This window comes from Rhododendron vialii, chromosome 6a (genome assembly GCF_030253575.1).
Source record: "Rhododendron vialii isolate Sample 1 chromosome 6a, ASM3025357v1".
NCBI classification, from domain to species: Eukaryota; Viridiplantae; Streptophyta; class Magnoliopsida; order Ericales; family Ericaceae; genus Rhododendron; species Rhododendron vialii.
The window spans coordinates 43,580,660-43,607,530 of NC_080562.1; the positions used below are offsets into that span (position 1 = coordinate 43,580,660).

General features: G+C 38.3%; 4 protein-coding genes across 7 annotated transcripts; 2 read left to right on the forward strand and 2 right to left on the reverse strand.

The window, feature by feature from the left end:
* Positions 1-734: 734 nt before the first annotated feature.
* Positions 735-5,648, forward strand: LOC131330260 (uncharacterized). Of its 2 annotated transcripts, none has more exons than XM_058363787.1 (4): positions 735-935; positions 3,088-3,393; positions 3,587-3,703; positions 3,783-5,648. In XM_058363787.1, exons 2-4 carry the CDS (start codon positions 3,106-3,108, stop codon positions 5,175-5,177), a joined length of 1,800 nt encoding a protein of 599 aa, XP_058219770.1. In that variant the 5' UTR covers positions 735-935; positions 3,088-3,105; the 3' UTR covers positions 5,178-5,648. The 2 variants fall into 2 exon arrangements, with proteins under 2 accessions (XP_058219770.1, XP_058219771.1); XM_058363788.1 differs by having other exon boundaries at positions 787-935; positions 3,104-3,393.
* Positions 5,649-7,248: 1,600 nt separating this feature from the next.
* Positions 7,249-11,574, forward strand: LOC131329868 (uncharacterized). The gene is made up of 6 exons (XM_058363276.1): positions 7,249-7,609; positions 7,726-7,789; positions 9,133-9,325; positions 10,199-10,272; positions 10,637-10,792; positions 11,168-11,574. The coding sequence occupies exons 1-6, from the start codon at positions 7,339-7,341 to the stop codon at positions 11,289-11,291; spliced, it is 882 nt and encodes a 293-aa protein (XP_058219259.1). The 5' UTR covers positions 7,249-7,338; the 3' UTR covers positions 11,292-11,574.
* LOC131329867 (patellin-4-like) lies at positions 11,573-14,084 on the reverse strand. Of its 2 annotated transcripts, XM_058363275.1 has the most exons (5): positions 13,355-14,084; positions 12,777-13,324; positions 12,364-12,488; positions 12,132-12,273; positions 11,573-12,036 (listed from the first exon to the last, which is right to left on the reverse strand). In XM_058363275.1, the coding sequence occupies exons 1-5, from the start codon at positions 13,920-13,922 to the stop codon at positions 11,758-11,760; spliced, it is 1,662 nt and encodes a 553-aa protein (XP_058219258.1). In that variant the 5' UTR covers positions 13,923-14,084; the 3' UTR covers positions 11,573-11,757. The 2 variants fall into 2 exon arrangements, with proteins under 2 accessions (XP_058219258.1, XP_058219257.1); XM_058363274.1 differs by having other exon boundaries at positions 12,777-14,083.
* Positions 14,085-16,939: 2,855 nt separating this feature from the next.
* On the reverse strand, positions 16,940-25,003 carry LOC131329321 (thiosulfate/3-mercaptopyruvate sulfurtransferase 1, mitochondrial-like). Of its 2 annotated transcripts, XM_058362409.1 has the most exons (12): positions 24,663-25,003; positions 23,543-23,725; positions 23,131-23,190; positions 22,817-22,879; positions 22,527-22,651; positions 22,246-22,408; positions 21,529-21,588; positions 20,140-20,198; positions 18,754-18,835; positions 18,493-18,556; positions 17,592-17,659; positions 16,940-17,232 (listed from the first exon to the last, which is right to left on the reverse strand). In XM_058362409.1, exons 1-12 carry the CDS (start codon positions 24,762-24,764, stop codon positions 17,137-17,139), a joined length of 1,125 nt encoding a protein of 374 aa, XP_058218392.1. In that variant the 5' UTR covers positions 24,765-25,003; the 3' UTR covers positions 16,940-17,136. The 2 variants fall into 2 exon arrangements, with proteins under 2 accessions (XP_058218392.1, XP_058218391.1); XM_058362408.1 differs by having other exon boundaries at positions 16,940-17,659.
* Positions 25,004-26,871: the final 1,868 nt, after the last annotated feature.

Below are 26,871 nucleotides of genomic sequence, written 5' to 3' on the forward strand. Positions count from 1 at the left end.
TTGTCTATTTTGTCCCTAAAAGTAGATTCCATTTTAAAAAGTAAGTGAGTAAAAGTGTAATGATGATGGATAAGTAGGAAAAGTGGAGGAAAAAATTGATGTGAAAGGTATAATGATGATGTCTTTTTAATAAGTTGGAATTACGAAGCAGAACACTTAAAAAGGGACGGATGGAGTATCATTTTTTATAATTTTCAAATTAAATTTTGTCTAATAGAACTAATTGAGATCTATCAAATAAGATCCATATTGCATATAAAAAATAATATACTTTGGAAGATATAAATGATTTTTAAAAATGTCCGGAATAGTAACATGAACATTTATTTAGGAACGAAAGGAGTAGCAAATATTGAGGATTAGTTTTTCCACCCAGCTTGTTTCATCCGCACTTCTTTTTTTTATTTGCATGGTTTGTTTTATAATATTGTTTGCTGCCATTTCATCCTTTTCTCTTTGAAACACATGAAATAGGAAAGTTGTAAAAAGTGTATGCATGTAGGACTATTTTCTAAATTCACCAACTAAAATATGAAAAAAAGAAGTGTGCATAAATTAAGGGATGTAAAAATCAATTTCCTAGAAGTAAATACAATAAAACAAAAAGGGAGGGTAAAAATTATTTTAGAACCACACCAAAATACACACCCATACGCTAGAATATAGGCCCCACACACACTATTGTAAAAGTGGTTAAACTTTTCACCCACCCGGGTAACTTGCCTGCATTTTCGCTACATTTCCCAAGAAAGAAAGCGGAAGAATATTTCCACACAACCGTTTGTCGTCGTCATCTACGAGCTGAGCCTGAGCTCCTTCTTTCTTTCTTTTTCTCGATCGAGAGAGAGAGAGAGAGAGAGAGAGAGAATAAATACTGAGTAGTAGAGTAGCTAGGGTTTGCCGCATTCCCCTTCCCTAGTGTCCGGAAGGAACAGGTTGTATATACTCCTACACCCGATTGCACATTTGTTTGCATTTATCAATCAAATGCACAAGGAGTACACTCCTAAGAGCATCATCATTGCCATTTCTCCCCATTTTCTCACTAATACTACTTTTCTCTCTAACACAAACACACACGAATATATGTATCTCTGCTTTGACGTTTTATTTTCCATGGGTTTGGTTTGGATTTCATTCGTGAGTTTGGTTTTTAAGTTTCTACTACTCCGTATATAGCCTTTGAATAGATACGTTGAAATACATGAGAATCATGAGATTGGTTTGTATTGTTGAGGAAATGTTGATTACATAGGTTTTTGTATGGATTACTCGACGCGCACGTGCGAAAGCTGCCCCGAGTACGTCGACTTATCCAATAGAAAATAATCAAAATATATAAAATATCCCTGTATACAACACATATGACTGTTTGTTTAACAAGACTCTGGTTGCATGTAACAAACAACTTTCATTCTAAATTTTAGACGGGCTATTAGGTAATTTATTGAAGATATGGACGAGTTATTTCCCTTATTCTTTCCAGGGTAAAATAGGTTTCTTATCCTCGTGTTGAAGGAATATTGGCTTTCCTTGTATGTATTGTATTGGGTACAATGAATATAGCTTGTCTGTCGTCACTCGATCATTTCGTTTGTAAGAGAGATATACCTACACCTTCTTTCCCTTTTATACTTTGGAGATGAACTTAGTTATGTGCATTGCTTGCTCTGCTCATTTCTGAATTGTTGGTTTTCTCTCTGTGTCTTCCTTGTAAATACAGCTCATTTTCATATTTAGCAATACAGGTCTAATAGGAATTTGGTAGGCTTAATGGGTTTATTGTCATTGGCCGACCTTATTCTTGCCTTCTTTAAGTCCACTTAAGCGTAAGCTTGATATCTAGTTTCCTCTCTACGAGTGCACGCGCGCACTTGTGTGTTTTTGTGTGTGTGTGTGTGTGTGTGTGTGTGTGTGTGAGAGAGAGAGAGAGAGAGAGAGAGAGAGAGAGAGAGTATGTGTAGGGGTGTTCTTTTTTGTTTCTTTGGAACTTCTGAAGATGTGTAAGGGTTTTTTTTGGTACTTCGGAAGATGTGTATGGGTGTTCTAGTGCTTATATATCTCGCAACTATTTCAACTTGTACTGTCATCTTCGTAATCTCTTATTTTTTTTAAAAGTTGTTTGTTTTCCTTTCATCACAGTCAGAGCTAATCTTGCATTTCGAGTTCTATGTCTACCTCTTGTAGTTATTTTGGAGCTTCTGTAATGCATTGATAAATCTCTTGAATATTGAAGTCAAGATCCTTGGTCAACTGTTATGTGCGTTCTAGTTCAGTTGTGGTTTTTAAGGAGCATGACATTCACCTGTTCCTAAACTGCTTTATCAAAATTTAAGAAGCATGACATGCTTTGTCGAAATAAATCCTAATTATGTTGAAGTTCTTAATCATGTTGAACACCACTTGACAATTACTGACAGTTGAAAGAACGTGAACATTCAACTTCATCAAGAAAGGTCAATAGACGACACAGTTTCTTTAGTTAGATTGTGCCGAAGTGACCAAAAATTGAACTTGAGTTTAAATTCGATTTTTAGAAGGGGAATAGCTGTGTGGTGGGTTCTGGATCCATAAGAGCTAAGAACTAGATCATCTATAGCTCTAAATCTCTAATTGAAGTACTTGCAGATTTATCATCTGAATTGGAATTGACACTTCCCTTGGCATAAGTTGCTTTGACAGTTTGGCATTACTTAAGAGTTCTATGTATCTATTATGTTGTCTTATTACTAGTTTGGGACCACATTATCCTTTTATTTTCTTTTTTTGGATCGGGACCACATTTTCCTGGATCAACACATTTATGATCTGCACAGTCATCATGTATTCCACGAAGTGCAGTGTTTTTCTTGTTGCTTCCTGTCTAATTTCGATATGTGATATCTTATATGCCTATAACTTACTCCATTTGCAGAAATAAATGAATTAACGTTTTTCCTGTTATGTTCACTTCTTGAAATAGAAAATTTACTTTCCAATGACTAGTATATTTTTGCGTGCAATGTTTTCATTCTTATTGTGTGCTTGTTTCTTGTACGAGAATTATTGGGATTCTTCATTGTTAACACTTTCTCCTTAAACTGATAGCTTGTCACGAAAATAGCTATGACGCCAAACTATTTTTGGAAGAAGAATGCCTGTGGAAATGCTCCTGGCTTCGGAGCTATCTTCATGTCAAACCGGAGTACAAAAGATGAGTGTTTCGAGAGAAAACTATTTGGTCTTCCACATGCTTGTGCTGAGTTTGTAAAAGAAGTCAAAGCTGGAATGATTTTATTTCTTTTTGAGTATGAGCAGAAAAAACTTTATGGTGTCTTTCGGGCTGTGTCTGATGGAAGAATGGATATTGTACCCCATGCGTATCAGTCAACCGGGAAAAAGTTCCCTGCACAGGTAATGCTTAATGGTTCTACCATATTGTCTTGTTTTCTTGCCAGGTTCATTCTTTCATGCTTTCCACTTGGTTTATAGTCGTTATATAATACCTTCAGGTAATGTGAAGCAATGGACGTTGTTGCTTTGAGCTGTAAACCTTTTCCCCTTTTCAAACCTAGTTATCTCAATTCTGCGGGTTTTGCCTGTCCAGGTTTGTTTTACTGTGATTTGGAATTGTTGTCCACTTTCTGAACCTGATTTTCGTGACGCGATTAGAGAGAATTACTTTGCAGAGCGGAAGTTCAACATTGGTCTGTCTAAATATCAGGTTTTATCTTTATCACATCTCTTTAATTAGAATCTAAGCATATTCGTTTGGAGAAGGTTCACACCCTCGTTCTTTACAGGTTGAAAGGCTCCTCTACTTATTTCACTCTGTAATGGTTGGAGTTCAGAAATCTTTGAGCAAAAAGCAAGACAAGAAAAGGCACTCTAACGCTATGGCTAAAGTAAATTCCTCCCTAGATCCTACAGAGGATTCTGTGGTTGAAAGTCAGGCTACTAAATTAGTGGATGTTCCCCAGACACTGAATGAAAGTACTTCTCCTTTTAAGCACCCATTCACCACTGGAACCAGCAACCTTTTTACCTCTTTGCATGAAAATATCACTCCCTCTAGTGATGCAATAGCAAGCTCATGTTTTTCTGGATGTCAACCAGTCCCATTGGAAAAAGAATCAGAGTGCATAGATGTCTCTTCTTATACAGCTTCATCAGGCCTTGGCGATTACATACCTTTGTCTTCCCCTGAACAGTTCGAACCAACAGAGACTGGGCAAGCTTTCTCAGAGGCTACCTGTGATGGTCATAAAGATTCGTCCTTGGCTGAAGCATGTATATTTCCAATGTCTTTTGGAGTGGGGGATTCAACTCAGCCATCCTCTGTACACAACGCAGATGGGGGTCAATGTGATGAAAGCTCTCCAGCTCATCAAAGTGATAGCTATCCAAGGGTCAAGGGCCTATATTCTGATATTCCAGACAAAAAAGGTAGTGTGTTTTCGCGTTTAAATTTGGAGTCTAAAGCTTCTTTGGAAAAGAATGAAGACAACTCGGAAGTGACTGAATCAATTCATGAAATTATGAAGAAGTTGCAAAAGTCTCACAAAAAATGGGAAAAGGCAAATAGGAAAACTGAAAGTGTCGTACATGGAATAGGAGATAGAACTCTGAAAAACAGATCTAGTGTTTTTTCTCGCTTAAGTATTGCTTTGGTACAAAGAAACAATGTCAAGAACTGGAACACTTGGAGGCGTGAAACTGGGGCCAAAGTCCATGCAGATGGTGAGGTGGGTGGTTGTTCTTCTGAAAATAGGCAGAAGAAGAGAAGATTGGTTAGTCTTATTATTAGAGACGAGTTAAACGTCGACACTGAAATACGCGATAGGTGGTGTTTGGAAGTTCAGATGCAACCTCAGGAAAGTTCTGCTGGCAAAGAGAAAGGTGGAAGTTGTGAAGGTTCAACCAAAAGTGATAAAAGTGGTGATAATGAGATTGGGTTTCCTCCAAAAGACATAGTATTATCTGTCATATACCCAACCACTAGTGATGGGAAAGGTGAAGAGCAAGGGAGGGGCTTGACCAACATGGATTTGATGCTGGGAAAGGAAGATGGTTCCATAGCCAACTGTTTTATCGAGGTGGACCCAAAACCTTTGAAGACATACCAACGTCGTCGTCGGGTTTGCGATACTGAGCTGGTTTCTCTTGTTAGTATTGAAACTGGCAATGTTATGTGCTGAAGAACTGGTTATTGCCAAAGTGTGCTGAAATCTCTACATATTGAGGAAGTGTTTTTTGAAGGAAATTGGGGAAGGGAAGCATCTTTATTATTCTGGTTTAGGCATGAGTGTAAATGAAAGAAGTTTGTAGGGACAAATGCTAGTAATAGTTCTAATAGGAATTGGAACGAAAATTGAATTCCACTAGTGGTTATAGGGTAGGAACATAATAGGATCCTTGCAGCTTGTGATGATATCTGAAATACAGTAATTGGTTGGTACAGAGCACTTTGGGCGACATCCTTCTCGTTACGCTATTCTGGTTGCTTGAACAAGATTTCGTGTCCACTGACTTTGTTTGTTTGGTAAATATTAGCTCGGTTTCTGCAAAATTCTGTCCATGCATGTAAATCAGTTGGCACTGAATCAAATGTGATCTTCTGGTGACATTCTTGACTGGGTTGAATAGATATGCATGTACTCCCATAGCTATATCACTCTGGTTTCAATACGACCTCACTCTAATGTGAGGCTAGCTTGACATTAATTGTGCTAAACATTGGATGGGACCGTTTTACCTCCCTCATTGCATTAGGATTGCCAGCAGCATCCTCAATTGTGTGCAAGCATGGTGCCTAATTCAGTGGTGGATCGATTCGTCTTGTCTGTTGTGAGGTTTATGCGGATGTTGTTTAACACCCCAACCTCCTGAAAAAACATCATTGGTCATGCTCGTCTCTATGATTGACTCTTCAATACACTACTAGAACTTAATTGCAGTATAATCTCTCTCAGTAATAAAAACCTATCAAAAAAGTGAAGAATGTTGAGGAAATTCTTTTTTTTTTTTTTGAACGGCATGTTGAGGAAAATCTTAACACTGGCTCCTTCCTCTTCCTAATATAGTATTACTACCAGATTCTTGTTATAGTGAACTCCTAGGAGTAATGTTTCATATCAACTCGCTGCTTGAAAAAGTTGGGAAGTTTTTGTCAATTAAGTTCCTAATCACATTAATGACTGAAGTATAATAATGTAGTTTTCTTGCATCTCTGTTTCTTTGGTTTAATAAATATAAATATAATTGAGGTTCTTATTTTGCCAAAAGATTCTTCTTACAAGTACCCTGGGCACTCTTGTCCAGATTCATAATTTTTTTGAACTATATCCAGATTCATAATTCTCATAATGTTTTTTCTTGCGATGAGTTTGTTTTTATTTGTATTAATTAAAACAGTAATATATCATTTAGTAGCATGAACCGAAGTTTAAAAAAGAAAGTTGGGATAAGACTTAAAGACCAAAAAAAAATAGTTGCTTCACTCTTTTGTTTTCAGTGTCCATTTCTTTCTACTTGTGATCGTAATTTTTTTTATCTTTTACACTTCTTTTAACGGAGACAAATGATTAATCTAATATGAATTGTGATAAAAAAAAATTACAAAAAAAAAGACACAAATATTGAAACAACAATTTGAGCCACTGACCAGGGGTATGAATCTTCACATGAGCGATGGTATGGTGATCATATTTTAATATGATATTTTAGATATAAAATTCTGTATTATGTGACGTGTTACCAATGAATCAATGGTGACTTTTCCATTTTTTAAAGGAAAATTCTAAATTCAGCCCAATGGCCTGACGATAGTAGGTGTGTGAATATGTATTAAAGGATGTAAAAAGTGCACAGAAATACGTGTTTTTCTTGTCTTTCAGTGTGTTTATCGTCAGCCTCCAGTGGGCTGACAATAACAAGACCGTTTTATAAATACTCTCTGATGTGATGTTTTTATCAAAAAGTACCAGGAATGAGGGATTTTTCAGTGCCAAGCGGATATATCTACGTGTACCCGTTCAGCCAGCGCATCTGAGCCGTCCGATAATTTTGGAGGGCTCAGATTGAAACCATCTCTCTCCTCTCCCTCTAACACTTTTTCTCTCCTTTTTTTCTCTCCAAATCTGAGCCATTCAAATATGAAATGAACTGCTCGGATACACAAGCGGACACCATGCGGTACCCACTCGACACTGAAAAATTTTCTCCAGGAACACAAGTATAATAATACACAACTTTATTTTTTTTATTTTTTTTTTACAAGATACACAACTCATTCATTCCTCACGAAATCACAATGGAATCCAAATTCAGTGAATAGCGAGCGGTCAACTTCCTTCCCATATGATGGTGGTGGGTTTCCGGTTTTATTATCCACATTCGAATTCCTCTCGTAGGAATAGGAGTATGTTGTTGTCGATTCAAAAGTTGCAGGGGAGGAGGAGCTTCACCCGTTTCTTCCCTTGTTCATCTTCATCAAAGACAAACAACGACTACTTCCCTTCCCCTCATACACATCTATCTTTCTCTTCCAAATCTGCTGAACCGAATCGACTCAACGATTCAAAGCTGGAGGACCAGTCGAATTCACTTCCCAAAGGCTCCCCTTTTCCTGGTTCTGCCCCCATCTTCTTCTTCTTCTTCGTCTTTTTTATTTTTTTATTTTTATTTTTTAAATAAAATCAGTGGGCGAATGAGTTCTGAGTTCAATTCTTGCATTGTAAATTCCAGGGCTGGAGGATGTGATGATGGGCTACATCTTTGGCAAGAAAAAGGCTACTGAAGTTGCTCACTCGTAGGTACTCCTCCCCCTCACATCATCCTTTTCTTTATCTTTGTATTCCCTAATTGTCCATTGGGAGTGCATACTTCATTCTTCTTTTGATCAATGTGAAATTCATCAAGGAGAAAAATCTTACAAGAATCAAGAAGGCATACCTTCCAACGAGAAAAAACGCAGCTAAGCTGAGGCAAAAATCCTAGAGGGCATTCGCCAACAGCTACAAAGCTTACAAGAATCAAGAAGGAGCAAACAACTAATGAAGATGGAAAAACTCCCCACTTACTAAGCTTAGATCTTTAGTTCTCAGCGCTCTTTTAGTTACACGTCAGGATGTATCTAATTTGGTTTGTTGGTAGTTTTTGGAATCTTGGGGATTCATACTGATAAACCTTTTCAGATTGTGTTGCCCTGAGTATTTACTATTTAACATTCATGACATCCCAAGCATTTGCCATTATAATGAAGGCCTAATAGGATGAAAAATTGCTCATTGTTTATAATGAAACGTGTTTATGGCAACTTTGTGCCTTATGGGTGATGAGCAATGGAGATGAATGTTGAAGAAGCAAACCTGATGGATATCTGAGAGAACATGCTAACTTGACTTAGAATTTGTTGTCAATTGAGGGAGCTATCTCACATGCTTAAGATTTACATATTGCCAGAGTAAGGGGTTGAACTTACAGAAAGAAGTACTATGCACCACTATGAAGGCTCTCTGCAGAAGGAAAGAAAGGGAAATGAGATGGCTCTCTGCAGCACATCTACTTGCCTATGAGCCTATCCAAAATTCAGTTTTGACTGCTTAGTGGGTTATCTTACAGACTCACAGTTAGTGCAGTTCATTGGGAAGCCGAAACTCACAGATTAATTGTACTCTTTCTTTCCTACTTTTGTTCAGATAAATGATAAATCAGAGTTTTTTTGTCCGTTTAGTCAACAGAACAATGTACTTGCCAATTTGTAATATAGAGGGGCAATCGGAGTCTCAGACCTTCTTGTTGCACTATTTTTTCTGATTAAATGGTTTAGGCTCCATATAGCCTTTGAACTGGTTCATAGTTAGATATTCGAGAATCAGATCAAGAACTACAGTTCGTACTAAGTTGCATGCCTCCCTTATGCCTTTTTGGACACCTTCCTCTTTATCAAGAATCTATTGTGCTAGTCATTCTTTTGGGCAGGCATAATCGTGTAAACTAACTGAGTTGGATATTTTGTCATTGTCATCGAAATTGTTCTTGATGGAGCGAATTATGCTTAGATTCTGGAGGCAGTCCTATAATTTTGGTTCAAAGTGGTAGTGCTTGATGACCTTTTTTTTTTGACATGCGTTATTTCCCTTTCCTTACCAGGGTATGGAGGCATATTGTCCAGAACGGCGATATACTTGTTGATGCTACTTGTGGCAATGGTTATGATACGCTAGCAATGGTCAAAATGGTTGCTGATAAGTCAAGTACCGGTCGTGTATATGCAATGGATATCCAAAAAGCTGCTTTGGAAAGTACTTCATCTTTACTAGATGAATCACTTGACTCAGATGAGGTGCTTACTTTTATTCATTTCTCTATTGTTAAATTTACAAGGCAGCAGCATTGAATTTGTGATTAACAACCCTGTTGTCTCTATATCGGCAGTTGGTGTTTGGTTGCCCTTAGGATGCAAAGTATATGATAGGTCTGAAATCCTATTTAATTAGAGTCTATATTTCTTTACAATGAGTCTGATCTTGTTAATGTTGGCTAGTTATGAGGATTTGCATGCCCAATTTAAGTGGTATTACCAGCCGTTTAGGAGGAGTAAGGCAATTAGATGTATCTTTAATTCATCTTTATGACTAATCAATCTCGAATATTTCCACATTCATGTCGTTCTTCCTTTATGTAAACCAATTCACTCAAGAGAGAGGGAGTAACGCAGTGATTTCGTCTAGAGCCTCAATCAATGATCTACTGCATAAGATCGTTTGTAACAGATCAATGTAGAGCACCACCATCAGAAGCAGGAGGTCACCACATCTTTCTCAGTTTCAGACCTCCCTTCGCGGCTATGTCTTGGATTGTCAATACTCTCTCATAAATTCCAAGTCTCTCTTGGAGACAGGATTGATACATAACCTAGGTCAAAGAAAACATGGGCACTTGGCAGTTATATGTTTTGCATCAATTCTGAGTATCGGCATATAATTAGTCATTTTGAGATACCTAGAAAGAGATAGGAATGCATAATTTCATTCGTCTGAGTATTAATGAGTTTTGTCATTTTCAGCTGTCGTGTAAATTTTACCAGATTTCTCATTTTTCATCTATTGGAAGAATATGGAATCAGGAAAAAGCATTAGTGATCTTATCATCCACAATTTCGTGTCCACGTCAAACTTTTGTCACTGTGTATTCATCGATTTTCCAATCTACTCAGAAAGGACTTGTTGAGCTCTTTGCCATTTGCCACAGTAGAATGGAGGAAGTTGTTCCAAAAGGTATCCCTGTGAGGTACATAATGTGATTCATGGTACTTTAACCTTTGAGCTATGTCTTTCAGTTTATTTGTTGATACCTTGAAAGAGTTAAAATTTGTTTTCTATGCTTTATCATATTTAGAGTCAGAAGAGTTTAGATAAGACTTTTAATGTGACTAGCAAATACAGAAAAGTCTCCGGGCATAAGGAGGCATAAAAGAAGAGGTATACCGTAATAAAAAAACCTTATTTGACTTCAAGAAGCATTAGAATGCCTTGATGTTAGAGAACAGATTTCATTTCCAGGTTCATAGCTATAGTAGGAGCGTAGGAGAGTTCAGGTGGTATAAACCAGGGCAACAAATGTTGAGCATATTGCTCCCCTTGGTTTGTTGTAGGCTGGTTGCTTTCAACTTGGGCTACCTTCCAGGAGGTGACAAGGCGACAATAACTGAGTCAGAGACAACCCTACAAGCACTGGAAGCTGCCAAGAGAATGCTAGCACCCGGAGGCCTCATCAGCCTAGTTGTTTATGTGGGCCATCCTGGAGGAAGGTAATACTTCTGCTGTAATGCGATTCCAAGAACCAGTTGTTTGCACTGTGCATTGTCAAATCTCTATTCTTTCTCAACCATATATGGTTGGTGAATGGATTGAAGTGTGGTAATCACAAAGTCTTCTATAAAACTGACAATGACATGTGCTTGTGCGCTTATAGGGGGACTCTCTCTCTCTCTCTCTCTCTCTCTCTCTCTCTCTCTCTCTCTCTCTCTCTCTCTCTGTGTGTGTGTGTGTGTGTGTGTGTGAGTGATAGAGCTTACTTGCATGTGTACTTTTAGGTGCTTCTTGTTTAGAATAGGCTCTGATGTCCATTCCAGAGTCAATTTATGGTAGAGGCTAAGAACTTGATTTCTGCTGCTGTTATATAGGGAGGAATATGAGGCAGTACAAGCTTTTGCATCTGGATTACCAGTTGAGAATTGGATCTGCTGCAAGCTTCAAATGCTGAACCGATCATCAGCGCCAATCCTGGTTCTCCTGTTGAATAGATAAACATGCCTTCCCTTCGGACAATTTGTACGAATTTCTGAATTCCTGTACCCTCTGTTACTTGTCTGCAATTTGTTTAGATTCCATTTGTTGCTTTCAACTGTACTTTGTATAAGATCCTCTCTCTTTTGTTTTCTCTTTTTTCTTTTTCAGAATCAATTTGATTCACCAAGAGACAACCTCAATACAATAGGATCTGGTCCTTTGTAACAAATTTATCAACTTCTGAAATTTGTCACTGTATTAAATTATCCATCAACTGGAACCTAAGTTACAGTCACCCTCATCGGAAAATTTGCAATTGTTTCACATAGCCCATATGTTCAAATACGCATGGTACAAAGTATCAAATGTTACATTCACCCTCATCAGAACCTGTATTATAGAAAGTGCTACCATTAAAAAAAAGAAAACAGAAAAAAAGAAGAGAGGTAGATCAATCTATTTCCACCCATGTTATGTCTGGCAATTAGGCAGCGACAAGGACTGCAGAGGAAGCTGAGCTAGTCCGGGTCTTGAAGCGATACAGGACACGCTTCTTCTTGAAGGACCCATTGTCAATGGTGAGTACAACCTTACCGGGCTCTCTGTTTGTGAAAGAGTTGAGAATGGATCCTTCCTGCCATCCCATCTTCCTTCCTTTCCGGACTATCAAGGTGTAAGACCCCTCATCATCTGGTACAAACTCTTCCTTGTAGTTCACTTCCCATCCCAACACAGTCAAGTCCCATAACAATGTGGTTCCAACCTGCTTTTTCAAACATGTCAAAAACATATTCAGCTTAGGGAAACCAAACCAGACACAAAGGAAAAAAACCCCGATTATGATGGAGTAACCGTGACCTCTGGTGCAGGTATCTCAATAGATTCGGTTGAGCTGGCCTTAACAGTGACCTCATGGACTTCATCTTCAAAAGAGAACTCGGAGTTATTGTCTCTCTTAAACCCGCCATAGTGCGCTGGAATTTCCTCTACAGCTACGTACCTGTAAATAAAGATTGCTTTTAGATTTATTGATTGCGGTGCTTTGACAAGCTCCCCGAAGTCAAACATGATGATTATGGATTTTCCTTACCTGAGAAGGGTTTCTGTAACCCTTGCAGGCCGAGCGAAGACAAATTTGCTCTTGGTTCTTTGGGTCAAGAAAGGTGATGAGAGGGCATTGAAGGCATAGTACCAGAAAGGCACATTGATGAAGATCTACAACCAAAAACACGTAACCGGTTGATATAATTGACTCAAAACTTTAAGAGTATTAGTATTCAGAATTCCTCTATAACTTCTTAACCTACCGTACTATCAGCCTATTTAGTGCCGAACGTGATCTTGAGTTTTACATACAGATCTGAACAAGTTTGGATCTTGAAAGAGAGGAGGGGAAAAGGTAGAAAGATATCCAGAAAGGCAGTGGATGTAAAGAGACTTGCGTAAGATTGAACAACGAAGCTGAAAAAAATTAAGGGGGAGGGGGGGAAATGTAATGCTTACATTTCTTGCAACTAATTCAGGATAATTATCCTGAAGAAGCCCCACAGCTTGTTTCGTGGCCAGCCGGAGCTCCTTCCAGGCCGGTCCTGGCGTGTTCCTGAGATCGTTGATTTGGACCAATGAGGACACACCATCTGGCTTGAAATTGAGCTTCTGAATCCCTTTCTCCATCTGCTGAGACCTCCACCTCAGAAACTTTTCGCGCCTCTCCTCTGTTCCGAACGTCCTATTGTAGATGTCTTCATCACCAAACACCCCATAAAGATTGTAACAAACAGGACGGCCTTCACGGTCCACACCACTGATGTAGGCGGCAGAGTCTAAATCACTCCCAAAATCTTCATCCGGAACGGAATCGATCTTGAATTTCTTCCTCCACTGAAGGGTATTCCTTAACATATCAAAAGCCTCGTTAACTTCGAATTCTCTAGCCCTTAGAAACTTCAAGAGTATGACATCAGTGCCTTCATCTCCCTTGCTAGGCAATAAGGGCACCCCCCAAAGGCTAATATCCTCAATGGTTAGAGGGGGATTCTCTTTTTCATTGCCTTCATGGTCGGGTTTCATTATTTCCTTACCTTTGTCTATGGTGTTGGCTGGTTTTTCTTCTTGTGTCCCTTCTTTCTTAACCGAATCTTCTTTCTCTTCGCCTCCGTGTTTTAACGCTTCTTTTCCTCCGTCTGTTTCATTAGCGTGTATTTCTTCTTCTTTTGCTGTTGCACTTCCCTTGTTTTTGCCTTCTTCTGATTGTTTCTGTGTTGATTTTGCATTTTCAGCCGCTTGGGTGTTATCCTTAGCGTCCTTGAAAAGGGTGTTCTCTTGAATTGCATCTTGAAGCAATGATCTCAGCTTGATCAATGCCTTCTTCTCAGGTTCCTTCAATTCAGAAAGTAAATAACTTTCTTCTTTGAATGTTCCGTTTCTCACAATAACAGTAGAAGATGATGAAGCCTCACCTGCTTCACCATCGATTTTTGTCTCCTCAATCAACTCCTCCCCTGTTTTGGGCTCATGATCTTTCTTCGGATCGCCAGGCTGTTCTGCGAATTTAACCTCTTTGGCATCCTTTGGGGGATACTCTTGTTGTTTTTCGGGAACCACAACTTCAGCCACCTGGGATGGTTCAGATGTCACCTCAGCGGCCATGGTTGAAGTTTATCGGGTGAATCAAAGATCTTTCAGCAACGGAATTGTAATGGTAGAAACAGGGAATGGGAAACGCTTGAATATGTGAGGGAAAATCAGAAATCATAGAGGGAGAGTGAATACAGGTCGCACGGTTTTCGAGGCTCCCCTATTTTTACACCTCTGTTTTCTTTCCTCCTAAATTTGGTGGGAAAAGAGTGGAAAACATCTATTATGGTTTTGTGGACGCCCATTGAGCTCGGCTTGGATACAGCACATGCCAACCGTTAATGGTAACAATATAAAACAAAATCTAAAATCAAAAGAAAATGGTGAACGTGCGACTTCTTTCTAAACTTTTTGTCTCTGGAAAATTTATGACCAGACCAATATGGTAGTGAAAACTCCTGTTTTTTTAGCACTCGAAGCCGAGCAAGCAAGGCGTGATCGCGCTTGTAGGCACTAGCTGATTGAGTGCGGGCGTGTCAAGACAATGCCGTAAATCTAACTTCTAAACTGAAGCGATTGCATGTGACTTAAAAAGAAAAGCCACAAAATGGTTCGAGGGTTGTCACAACAAAGTGGACTTTTAACTATTTCCTAATCGTGTAGGAAAAGAAAGAACGAAAGCGATGGTAAAAACTAATCGAACTCCATTAAAACAGTTTAAAAGAGTTGATCAAATGAAAATAATAAAGTACTTTGCTAGATGGACATAATACTCAACGGGTTGAGTGAAATGGAAATGATAAAAGCTGGAGTACTTTGCTAGAAAGTAGAGTGTTTGTTTGATAAGCGTTGGGCTTTTGATTGGTGCCGGACCTGTATTTTGCCATCAAAACTTGTTTTTATAGGCCAATGAAGTCCTCACGGTTTTGGGAAGCATTTTGCCCGCCTTCTTCTTTCTTAGTACTTTGACACAAATGTCCCATGTCTTATTTGCACTCTTGTAATTGGCGATTGATGGCGACCGACCATGACAGAGGTTTTCAACAGATTTTGGTTCAGATGGGATGATGAAGCTCATAACCTCCACAATCCCCGTTTTCCGCGGTGAATGGTAGTAATTGGAGGGAAATAACCACTTCAGCCATAATTGAAATGATCTTGTTCGTCAAAAATAAATAAATAAATAAATTTACTTCAGCCACAACCAACTCCCCCATTCCGTCGGCCTTAATCCATTATCTGAACCAACTCCATGATTCGTGGCCTCATGTGCGTGCAAACCCATAGATCTTGGGCCATGATTTATCTTCAACTAACTAATACATATCTGGGCCCAATTAAGATAACTTAGCCCACGGACTTACAATCCATAATAGCCCATAGATGTGGCAAATGGGCGGATTGAACCGGGTCATGGGTCGAATATGGGTCGAATAGTAGGCGGATTGAAACAAGTACGGGTCAAATCCAACCCCGCCCGCCCCGACCCATTTTCCATTTCTCTCCCCCCGCCCCCCTCCTTTTCTCTTCCCCTTCCTTTTCCTATGTCTTCCCCCGGTATGGGTTGAATATGAGTCCACTTTGTGGATGCTTCAAAGAGCAATACGGATAACAAATAGCAATGAGCCGATCAAAAATAATAATCATCATGTGCAGCCGGTACAAAAAAAAAAAACCCAAACCATTACTTCTCCCGTGCCCCAAACCAAACCAATCCAACCTGAAAATATGGAATTGCCCGAGTATTTTATTTTGTGGGCTTTTCATTTTGTCCTTATTCAATTTTTTTCGCATTGATTCGTTTTGCGACAAACTTTTTACCTTATTGATTTGTCTTGATGAAAGAAATCGGAAAAGTTTTTTACTTTTACCCAAATATATTGTCATATCCAAGATTTTACTTTAGTTTACTTTTGCATCAATTTTTTTTAGTAGATTATTGGTTTGACTCTATGAAAAGAATCGAAAACGTAAAAAATTATGATCAAAACTTTTTTTTTTTTGAATAAAAGTGAAAAAATTGGTTTATTGGCTAAAAAATTTTGAATTTCGATCTTAATTTTTTATTTTTTAGATTCCTCTCGTCATGAGGACACAATAATTCACAAAAATAATCGACAAAAACTAACAAATACAAAAAAAATTAAATAAATACAAAAATAATTAGCGAATTAACTTATTTAAGCAAAAAAGAAGTCTCAATTATAATTATATCTTGTAGCTCCAAGGGTTGGTGGGTCTTGCAAGTCTTTGAAATGGAGAGAGAGAGAGAGAGCGGGGGGGGGGGGGGGGGGGTGGACCACTGAACCCATTTTCCAGCCAAAAAAAAAACCCGTAATCCAGTTCGCTCTTTTGTTGTTTGTGTACAGGAGGCTAAGAAAAGTATTCCAGTTCACTCTTGTGCAAGAATGGTCTTTTAATTTTAACCTATATTGAACCCATTTAAATCCATGCAAATATGGATTGATATGGATTCAACCCATCTCAACCCATTTATACAATATAGGCGGGTTGAATTGGGTTGAAAATGAACGGATTTAGACGGATTAAAAAATATGGATTGAGATTACCACCTCTAATAGCCCATGTGCTGGCCAAATTCAATTAATTTCTTAATTAAATGGTCTTCCAATGTTAGCCCAATGCTTGGTGTCAAAACATAGTTCGCTAATCTTGCAACACCATTGCGCCAAATGTTTTTCTCCGAGTACAGAATTCATATCCATCTCCCCAACTTTGCACCAGTCATGCAGGCATGCAGCTCTCAACCTGAGCATGCACAATCCTTCTACCAAACCAAAAAGTCCCCCTACTCGCTCACAAGCATAGGAGGAAAATTTAATCCCCACCGCATTTCTAGTAAACAACATACTCGCCCTCGAATGAGGGAAGAACTACGCAATGCTACTTTAGCCAACAACGAAATATGCACGGTCTTTCAACGATCCTCAACATTCCAGGTCTGTGGTCGCCAAGGCCAATACATTGACTTTGAGACGGACTGCTGCATACACTAACATTGATGCAGCCAACTATCCCAATACAATTTACGTACTGAACTTTCATCTTCGATCTCGAATTTCTACTTCTGTTTGACAAGTACTCCGACAATTTCATTTTATTCAGAGTTTGATTATGGGACCACATAAAAAACGTTCCACTGTCAAAGGAAAAAAACAACCAGATAATTCATTTGTCAAGAAATCCCTGATAACACCATTAAACAAGGCAAGCTCACACTGTGCTTGTCGCCGACAAAGTATCTGATATTGTTGCAATAACATATTCACGAAGTGGAGACAGGCGTGTCTGGATGTGCTCCCCATTCTGTCCATGACCCATCATATACTGAAACATCAGTCTTCCCAAGTCGATGAAGACCCTGTAAAGATGAGAAAGAGATCTTTATCTCACATCTTTCACGGAAGAATAATCTTCTTTATTCTTTTGGGCAGAACCCCAACTTCACAATCACAGGTGTTCAATTTCATAAGTTCATCTCATATCTTCGATGTACTCGTATCTCTCTTTATAATTCCTGTACAATGACACTATACTACATATGGCAAACTTATTTTCCACGAAAAGATCCCATAATAGTCTCAACTACTCTCATTTGTGAAGGTACTTTATTAGGACGCAGCGGTGTGGAACTAAACTAAACAATAAGAGATACTCGGAATAGGAAGATGTAATGTAATATAGTGGCAAGGAAACATATGAAACCAGAGGAAACTTCACCAGGGCAAGAATGCAAGCAGTTACACCAGTGCCACATGAAGTTACAACAGGGCCGTCCAAAGTGATGCCTGCACAATGGTAGAAAAGTTGGTTTTTTAATTCCTTTTGAGCAGACAGAAATGATTAATAACATGAATCCTAAAACCAAGATTATCGGACTTGATGAAAGGGGAACGATAAACACTGCCTATTGATGTTTTAAATGCATTTTCAGAAGCTTTTCAAAAACAAAAAAAATGCATTTTCAGAATGACAGAACAAGAGTACCAAGTATTGCCAGTAAAATCACTGAAACCTTTTATTTAACAGTTCAGTCTAGAACAATATGACAGTTCAACATTATCAGGCCATGGTGCAATTCTACGAACACAGACAAAAGTGCACATCTGTGTCTAGAATCACTCACGTGGGCGTGGGCCACACAAGTATTTAATATTATGGGTCTGATACAAATTGCACAGTTCCAGACACATCTATGCCGGATCTGTGCACATTGGCCGGTGTCCCTGGGACTTTTGTAATCCACCAACCCTTCCCCAACCTATTCTAGTTGAACGTCTTATTTCCCGGCTAGCAAATCTCACCTTAAATCGGCCAAGTGCCCCAGCGAACCCTTCTGATAAGTACGGGCATATATGTTTTTGACATCCCTACATTATCTTACAAGTAACTTTATTACTGATTGAGTCAACCACTTCACCACGAGTCTCAGGATAATCGAGGAAATAAAAAACATACCAAAGATGACATAGGTAGGAAATAAGGAAACTACTTTAAACATTAGCGAAACTTAAATCATACACACTAACATTAGTAGTAAAAGCAAAAATGCATTTCAATGGAACAGAAATAAACATGCAAACAATTGCTTGCGCACACATGCACGTAAATACTTTTTTACCTTCTTGATCAAATCTCTTTTTAAGCTCATCCGAGGGTAGAAGTGTCTGCAATCCATCAAGCATCTGCAATAGACAATCCAAAATAGCTTCAATGAAAATTCTAAAGTGACAAATAAGAAAAAAGCAAAGAAGCCAGGTTTTAGACAGACGTATAGAAACACCTAATGTTAAGGCTTGTTAAGTTTCAAGCATAGCAGACAGACTTAAAGTGCATATTAAAAAATCTCCAATATTACTAAACAAAGAGAGAGAATATTTACCTGTGGGAAAGGAATGCACTTGCTTCCTGGTACATGACCACTTCTTATTCCTTTTCGAGGCTCTGCTGCAACCCCATCAAACCTGGAAAAGAGCGGAATCTCCATCAAATCCAAGAAGAAGTTCCACAAACAAGGGAGTCCATTGCATTCATATATGTACATCACCTATGTTTTCTGTAAAAGGAAACAAAAAATTTAAAATTTGGGGCCTCCCTTCAGAAGATTTATGGATCACAATTCAGCTGTATTGGTTGCAGACAACAAGAACGTCCCTACGGTCAGTCGATCATCATATTGGAGACTTGAACTTTACACCCTGAAACTTCAGCGAACGAATTCTTTGGATGTTGAGGTGGACAGAATTCGACCAGAGTTAATTGTACCTTGGGATACTGGATCATTTCAAGTGGTCATCAGGGGAAGATCAGCTACATATTGTTATCGTCCTTTCTGGTGATCACTTGAAGGGTCCAACTATTCACAGAACCGGAATGATGGCCTAGAATTTCTAGAGGAGAATCTTAACTTGTTCGGATTGCAATTGAGCCAGGATGACAGTTCAGTTAATGATTGGCATGAAAACTCAAAAATTTTGGATTCTATTTCTGCCAAAGTAGTTTCCAAATTGCCAACAAAAACTTGCGAACATCGCATAGTTGCCAATAAGTGCTACTCCTTCCTGAAGTAGCAAATTCCAGGTTAGCATAAACATCTTCCAGATACCTATAAAACTCATCTTATGTGTGAGTTATTCCAATCACATCTACAATTATGTACTCTCTAACCAACTAGAGTTTATCTTTGCAATCATTCCTGGTTCACTTTATTGTATTCTTTAAAGCATGTTTTCCCTTATTCCCCATGTATGTATGCATTGCAGTTGTCAAATAGCTTTTGGGGAGAATCAATTTTACGAATGAAACAGTACCTTGAAATAAAAAGGTAGAAGCAAAACAGTAATGGTAGAACATGTACCAATAAAAAGAGAACAGAAAAATGGAGCATTGAAAAAAAAAAAATTTATCGGCACATTGAAACAAAAATACAAAAAATCAAGTCCCTTCTGATCCTTAGACATCGTAAATGAAGGGACCCTTAAAGAGACTTGACACATTAAAACTTTTCCTGTGAATCATAAACTTCAACACTTCTTCAAAAACCCTGCATTCCTTTCTGTCCAAATAACTGAAGCATGGTGCATATATTGCAGAATCACATAATAACCAGAGAGAAGCCATTACGAATTCGACTCAGACTTGACAAAAACACCAAACGTAATAGACTGAAACTTAAAACTTAGGTAACGAAGGTCCAAATACATATCAAGCAACAAAATGACAAGAAATATGCCAATAGCTGATAAAAGAATAAAGAAAGGGAAAATACCTAGCCTTTGAACGGGCATCTACATGTTGATGTGTTTTGTCCTCAACGTTTCTCTTCACCTGTAACATATTGAGACAATAAGGGTATTAACAGGACAGAGAACTCATGAAAAGAGATCGCTCCCTTCGAATATAAGGCATGGCGAGGCAAAATATGTTACACCATCTCTGTCCAACACCATCTCTGTCATGGTAAATAACAATTATACCATTTTCAAATTACTTGCGTGTATAACACACATGACATGGGTTTCATGACACCTCTAACCAAAATGATTAATTGCTCCATTATGATGTTTGCCCCGCTATGTCAAACATGCATGGTTTATGGCAAACAGTGCAGGACTAGTAAATATTCATATAGACCACCAAAAAGACCATCAGAAGCACACAAATGAATAACCCAAACAAATTTAACGTTGGGACTTGGGAGTTTCCGTGCTGACATGGTAAGTTGGGTTCAATATGTCGGGCTTGCTGAGCAGTCAACTCGTTAAGATGGATTTGAGGATCCTGTTTGAAAATATAAGACCCGCAATGACCTGTTAACGTGCCTGTCACCAAATCTAAGACTTTACTATCATTCCATACAGGCCATAACAACCCATACTATTACCAGCACATACTGTCAACCAAGTTTTGTGTAAAATAACAAGGCTTAATTGCAAGAATACCCCCTTAACTATCACTTTTTGGCAACTTTACCCCCTTAACTACCAAACTCCCCAACTTTATCCCCACCCCCATTTTCCGTTAAAAAAAAATGACAGACTGAAAGAAAATAACCAACGTACCCCTAAGTTTAAAAAAATAGTTTCAATAGGTGTTGGTTGTGAGAGGGGGTGCTAGGTTTAGGTCAGGTGGTGTAGAGGGAGGAAAGAGATCGTGCAGAGAGAGGAGAAGTTCTGGTGTGGAGGAGAGAGAGGGGGGTATAATCTAGTGTAGAGGAGAGGAGAGAGAGAGAGAGGGTGTATAACACCCCAAAAAGGCATTTTGATATGTTGAATTAATTTTCCATCCAACTTTGGAATTTTCCATCCAAATTCCTAACAGAATTGGACAGAAAATGGGGGAGGGGGTGAAGTGGCTCGAATTTGGTAGCTAAGGGGGTGCAGTTGAGGAGTTTGGTAGTTAAAGGGGTGAAGTTGCCAAAAAGTAATAGTTAAGGGGGTGTTCTTGCAATTAAGCCAAATAACAGAGAGATTCCTGAAGGTGTACAGGTTGGCAGAAATATGAAGAGCTTCATGAGTCATGACTGGTTATCTATGATGATGGAAAGAGCATAAGCACATGGATAAGGTCACACAGTACCAGCAGGAACTGGCTCACCCCTTAGGGATGAACATTACATACTAACAATTTTCAAAAACAATTTTTAATTTAACCCAACCTGTTCGAGAGTCCAGACGAGATGTGGCTGAAATTTGGCTTCAAATGTAATTGGGCCAACCTGCAAAAATTGAATGATTTTAGCATGTATTCTACCGATAAATCCAGAAAACCAAACAAGCATAGAAAATAAAATACTGCAAGTTCAATGGGAAAAGGACATTAAACAACAAACTCAAAATGCAGCAACTTGAAAAGACATGCAACAATTCACTAGAAAAAAAGAAGATACTTGCAGATATTTCCATCTAAATCACAAGATTCTGTGTAAAATCGTATTGCTGATTTTTATTGCATAAAGATGATTTAAAAATCGCTTTAAGTGTTTGCTAATATAGAAACAATGACTCACACATCTATAAGACATAAAAGAAGAAAAGTCCATGGAACAAAAAGAACTCCCATACCATTTTTTTTTTTTTTTGTATATTTTTATTTGAGAAAAAACATCATAACAATCACATTATGAAGGTAGGTAGAACTTACTTATCAAAAAAAGAGAGAGAGAGAGAGAAGGTAGGTAGAACTTAAGTGTCACAGGTCCAGTAAGGATGTCATGCACAAGAAGGCCTCATCAGTACAGTCACGCAATAAAAACTAGCATATACACTTTTCATTCTCAGTCAGCATACCAATTGTAAAAGTACACGAATGGAACATGAAAAGGGCAAATAACACCAATTTAGAACATCACTGAGGTCGATACAAATAAACTCACAGCTTGTCCATGATATACTTTCTCTATTGCCTCACTGGCAGCACTTGCTTTTAAAATTGCATCACCAGAAGCACTAGATTCAACATCGTATCCTGAAGCACGCCATCTGGGAAGTCCTCCATCTAACACCCAGACTCTATCATGCCCAAATACTCTGAACATCCTGTTCATTCAATACAAAATAAAGTCTGCTTCAGACTTCCAGTTAAGGTACCATAAACGGGAACATAATGTTGTATAAATGGCATCAAATGCGCCCATTTAGCTCCAAGAAAACTCACCACCAAACTCGAGCTGCACTGAAAATTCCCTTTCCGTCATAAACAACCACGCCGTCTTTATTCTCAATACCAAGGGCTGAAACAGCAGCAGAAAAGGCTTCTTCTGATGGTAACATATGTGGCAACTGAGACAGGCCAATTAATCTGGTAAATTTACTTGTATAATGTATAAACAAAGAATTGAAGTAATGTCTAATGTGTAACAGTGAAGATGCGTAATAGCAACACTTTTTTTTGGCAAACGTAATTTCCAAAAAAAAACGAACATCTGTCTCCAAGAAACCTCTTACTTTAGTGGTTTGGTCTGATATTCCATCTACATCGAAGAAAAGGGCACCAGGAATGTGGGCAACCTGTTCAAGAAACACCAAAACAAGACCCAAAAAAAAACAGTGAAAAAGAAAATGAATTAGAGAGGAAAAGTAATTAAAGACATGAAAAACTTAAATAAGTATTCTCAAGTTGGTACCAAAGACGAATGAAAGCTCAGACTTTCAACTGTATTCATCCAATTAGAATTTCATGTGACTTAGCATCAAAAAAAAAGAAAAGAATTTCATGTGAGTGAACAGAAATAGATTAAGAGTATCATCGGATACAATACCTGATACTCTTGAAGTGGATTCCTCTGTTCATCTGGCATGTACCAGGATGCATCCAACACCTTAAAAAGGAAATAAAAAGATCTTAGCATTCTGATTAAATGCATTCAAACAGAAAAACAAGGGTGCTATAAACTTGTTCATTTCATTTGTAAGGGTGCTTTAAACTATCACAGATGTTCCAAGAGGCTCCAACCTTCAATGGGTCTTTGTTGACGTTTAGGTCGTGGGTTCAAACATGAAGGCAGCCAATTGGTGCATATAATGGCAATGGTTGGGACAGTACTGAATGTACCCAGGGTGAGCGGGGAAGTAGGCATTAAAATGGCCAAACTTTGGAAAAATAAAATATTTACGATACGCAGAGACTTCAACCCTCCAAAAGATACAATAAAATCAAGCTCAAGCGCATACCTTCATATCAGGCTCTTTGAGGTTAGCATGGAGCCAATCAACGGAAACAACAGGTTCATTAGACGACATAGATTGTGTTGAAAGAGAAGCTTTTGACCCAAAAAATGATGTGGCGCAAGATGCAAGACCAGCGGTCTTATACACCAAGTAGGTAGGCGAAGCACAAAAGTGAGACGGTCTCTTCTGCAAGGAAGCAATGGTTGAAAGTAACCGATAGTCAAAGATCATCTCAAAATAGATACTGGATTTCACAAATCTATTTCTATTGCTGAATTGGATTCAAGTGTTAAACTTCCATTGGATCAAGTGAAGAAACCGCTGTAAAATATAGATTCCAAGTAACAGAAGACTTATGATTAGATCACTATTAAGATGTGAAATGAAGGTCGTCCTGATTATCTATGGTCGAGAGAAAAGAGAAACGAAGAACAAAAACTCATCAAACTTTATATCTCACAGACTTAAAAAAAGGTGACACAATGCAACAAGGCTCCCACTAAAGAGTCCGGATAGGGCAAGATGTATCAGCCTAACCCATTGCTGAAGAGGCTGCTTCGTGACAGGAACCCACACCAACTATGACGCAGCATTAGGGTTCCCTTTCCACTCGTTATATACAATTTGACCATACCAGTTGGTTAACAAAACAAAACTGACTCTTGGGTGCCATTTCACTTGTGGGAATAGGTGAATAACCCTTCACATGAAACCTTGTTTTTCAAAATGATGATGAGTGCAGGAACAACACTACCAAAAAGTACTGAATACACATTTAAAGAGATTGTGGATTGATGCGACGGCATACCTAAGACAAGACTCAGAGACCCCAAAAGGCAAGTCACTCAACCGTGCAAAAAGCCGTACTTTCAAATGTAATAACCACTGAAATTGAAACCCTTTGGACAAGAAAACATATAAACATAAAGCAATAGCCGCAAAGTACAAGTAGCAGCCCGACGACATAGATCAAAAAGAGTGAATCCTACTGAAAAACACACATCAAATCCAATAGTACATGAATTGCAGACAGTTGATCAACACGTAGATATGCTTCTTATAAAAGCAAAATACATCAATAGTAACTGTCAGGGGCAAGAGAGAGAGATGGGTATGAACTTACAGGGAAGAAAGACGAGAAAAATTGGGGCTTGGGAGTGAGAGAGAAAGAAGATTGAAGGAAGCGATGAGCCAAGAGAGTTCTAGAGAGAAGAGTGGATGCCATTTACAGTACTACTCGGAACGAAGAGAACATAACCATAGGGATAGGGTTAGGGATAGGGATAGGGGTTTCTTTTGCACAACAGTACACCTGCTCTGCTCTGCTATGCTAATAGGAGTATGAACGAATGAAGTTCACTCGACAGTCGACTCGATCGCACAACGACGAGTACACATGCTGTGCCAATATGCCGCCTACGACGATGACGATGCCGATGATGAATATTGCGAGTAGTACCCAGTAGAGTAGTAATCGAGTAAGGCGATTGAGATATATAATACGGTGAAAAAAAAAATTATAAAATTATTTTTTATTTAGATTATTTTTGAGTTTATAAATGTAAAATAAATATTTATTTTTTAAGAAGTTGTTCTGGAACGGAGCCTAAGTTTACCTTCTTTCTTTGCCACTGCCCATTTTGTTTTTTAACGTGACTTCCCGTTTTCTTGATTAGATGATTTATTTTGTGAAGAAAAAAAAGTGACATTAACAAAAAAAAAAAAGTGATAAAATTAATTCCTTTATTTAATTAATACTACTCCAATTCTTATACTGTTTGGATGCACATCGAGTTTCCACTAATGAATAACTTTTGAGAAATAGAAATTTTAGGAAAATTTTCAAAATAGTACCTGGAATTTCATTCAAATATCACAGAAACTTAAGTTTATTTTCATTAAAAACACATATACTAACAAAACCCCCTAATTTAGGCCCCCGCCGTTATACTCTGACCAATTCATTCACAAAATTGTTGACGTGGCATCTCTTAATTGTTAAGTTGCCCCGTCGCACATGTTACGAATAGAGGATGATGCACCCAATCCAACCCCCAGCCTTTACTCACTTTACTTCACCTTTTCGTTACCCTAAATAGCAACACCGTTCTCTGCGTCGCAGCCCAATTTCGCAAGAACAATTGTGTAGAAGGCTTGTGAACGCCGACAGCGACACTCTGCCGTGGCGATATTGAACTTCCGTGTAGTCGAATCGCTCATCGATTTCGCAAAATCAAATAGCGGTGGTGCAGCGACAGTGAAGGAGATGTTAAGGGCGAAAAATCACAACGGAGATAAGCCGTTACCCTTGGTGGCGAGGTATTGGAATTGGGGAGGGAAATGTGACGTTGTTAAAGATAGAAGATCCAGGGTTGGACCATGGGCCGAATAAAGCTAGAGAAACTCCTCTGTATTTGTATGTAGAACAGGGATACCGCTTTAAGGTGTTGTTTGAGATGCTGGAAACTTGCACATCATCAGAGTACCGCGGCCCCAGTGGCAGAATGGCTTTGCACGCGGCTTTTATCCGCTGTAAAGGTTTGTTGGAAAAAAGTGGCCACCGCACGTATTTAGTGTAGGTGGGTCATTTTATGGGTTCAAAACTTTAAAGTTGAAACTTTCCATTGTCTGTAAAATACTCGGTCGAGAAATTTCATATTATGTACTGATTTTTTTATTTTTTATTTTGCAAATCCATGAACTTTTTGGTTTTAAAATTTCTTGCTCATTTTAGGTTTTTCTTTTAAATTTCTCCTAGATTTTAGTTAGATTTTACTGCGAGATTTCAGGTGAAGATTGAGCATGTAAAAGGTTAGGGTTGGATTCGGTGCATCGTCCCCTGTTCGTAACATGTGCAGTGGCCACTTAACGGGTAAGAGATGCCATGTCAAAAAATTTGTGGACAAAATAGACGCAGTATAACGACATGGGCCTAAATTAGGGGATTTTGTTAATACAGGGGTTTTATTAAAATAAACTTAAGTTTATATGTCTTTGTGACATTTAGGTGAAAGTTCAGGTGTCATTTTGAAATTTTTTTCAAAATTTTTGTAGCAATCAATTTATTAGGTATTTTCGGTAGTGAATAAGTTATTGAAAAATGTCAAGTTGTTTCCGGTAGTGAATAAGTTGTAGATGGATTTGTATAGAGTTAATTGTAGCAAAATTTTAGTGTGAACAAGATAGTAAAATACTAGAACTTGTTGATTAATATGAACAAGATGGAAAAAACGCCTTTTTTTTTTGTTTTTTTTACTAGTGGAAACACCCCTTAATTTAGGTTTTGTTTACTCCATCAATCTAGCTTAAATAATTACCTATGTTTCGTTTTC

What these genes read in the sequence shown, in the direction of transcription:
- LOC131330260 (XM_058363787.1), top strand. Translation starts at nt 3,106, where the DNA reads ATGACGCCAAACTATTTTTGGAAGAAGAATGCCTGTGGAAATGCTCCT. An exon ending in GGAAAAAGTTCCCTGCACAG is followed by an intron (nt 3,394 to 3,586) that starts GTAATGCTTAAT and finishes TTGCCTGTCCAG; the next exon opens with GTTTGTTTTACTGTGATTTG. An exon ending in TTGGTCTGTCTAAATATCAG is followed by an intron (nt 3,704 to 3,782) that starts GTTTTATCTTTA and finishes CGTTCTTTACAG; the next exon opens with GTTGAAAGGCTCCTCTACTT.
- LOC131329868 (XM_058363276.1), top strand. Translation starts at nt 7,339, where the DNA reads ATGATGGTGGTGGGTTTCCGGTTTTATTATCCACATTCGAATTCCTCT. An exon ending in AATCACTTGACTCAGATGAG is followed by an intron (nt 9,326 to 10,198) that starts GTGCTTACTTTT and finishes CAATCTACTCAG; the next exon opens with AAAGGACTTGTTGAGCTCTT. An exon ending in CCAAAAGGTATCCCTGTGAG is followed by an intron (nt 10,273 to 10,636) that starts GTACATAATGTG and finishes GGTTTGTTGTAG; the next exon opens with GCTGGTTGCTTTCAACTTGG.
- LOC131329867 (XM_058363274.1), bottom strand. Translation starts at nt 13,922, where the DNA reads ATGGCCGCTGAGGTGACATCTGAACCATCCCAGGTGGCTGAAGTTGTG. An exon ending in GTTACAGAAACCCTTCTCAG is followed by an intron (nt 12,274 to 12,363) that starts GTAAGGAAAATC and finishes CTTTATTTACAG; the next exon opens with GTACGTAGCTGTAGAGGAAA. An exon ending in TTGAGATACCTGCACCAGAG is followed by an intron (nt 12,037 to 12,131) that starts GTCACGGTTACT and finishes TTGAAAAAGCAG; the next exon opens with GTTGGAACCACATTGTTATG.
- LOC131329321 (XM_058362408.1), bottom strand. Translation starts at nt 24,764, where the DNA reads ATGGCATCCACTCTTCTCTCTAGAACTCTCTTGGCTCATCGCTTCCTT. An exon ending in AAGTATATCATGGACAAGCT is followed by an intron (nt 21,589 to 22,245) that starts GTGAGTTTATTT and finishes CAATTTTTGCAG; the next exon opens with GTTGGCCCAATTACATTTGA. An exon ending in AAAGAGATTTGATCAAGAAG is followed by an intron (nt 17,660 to 18,492) that starts GTAAAAAAGTAT and finishes ACCATTGTGCAG; the next exon opens with GCATCACTTTGGACGGCCCT.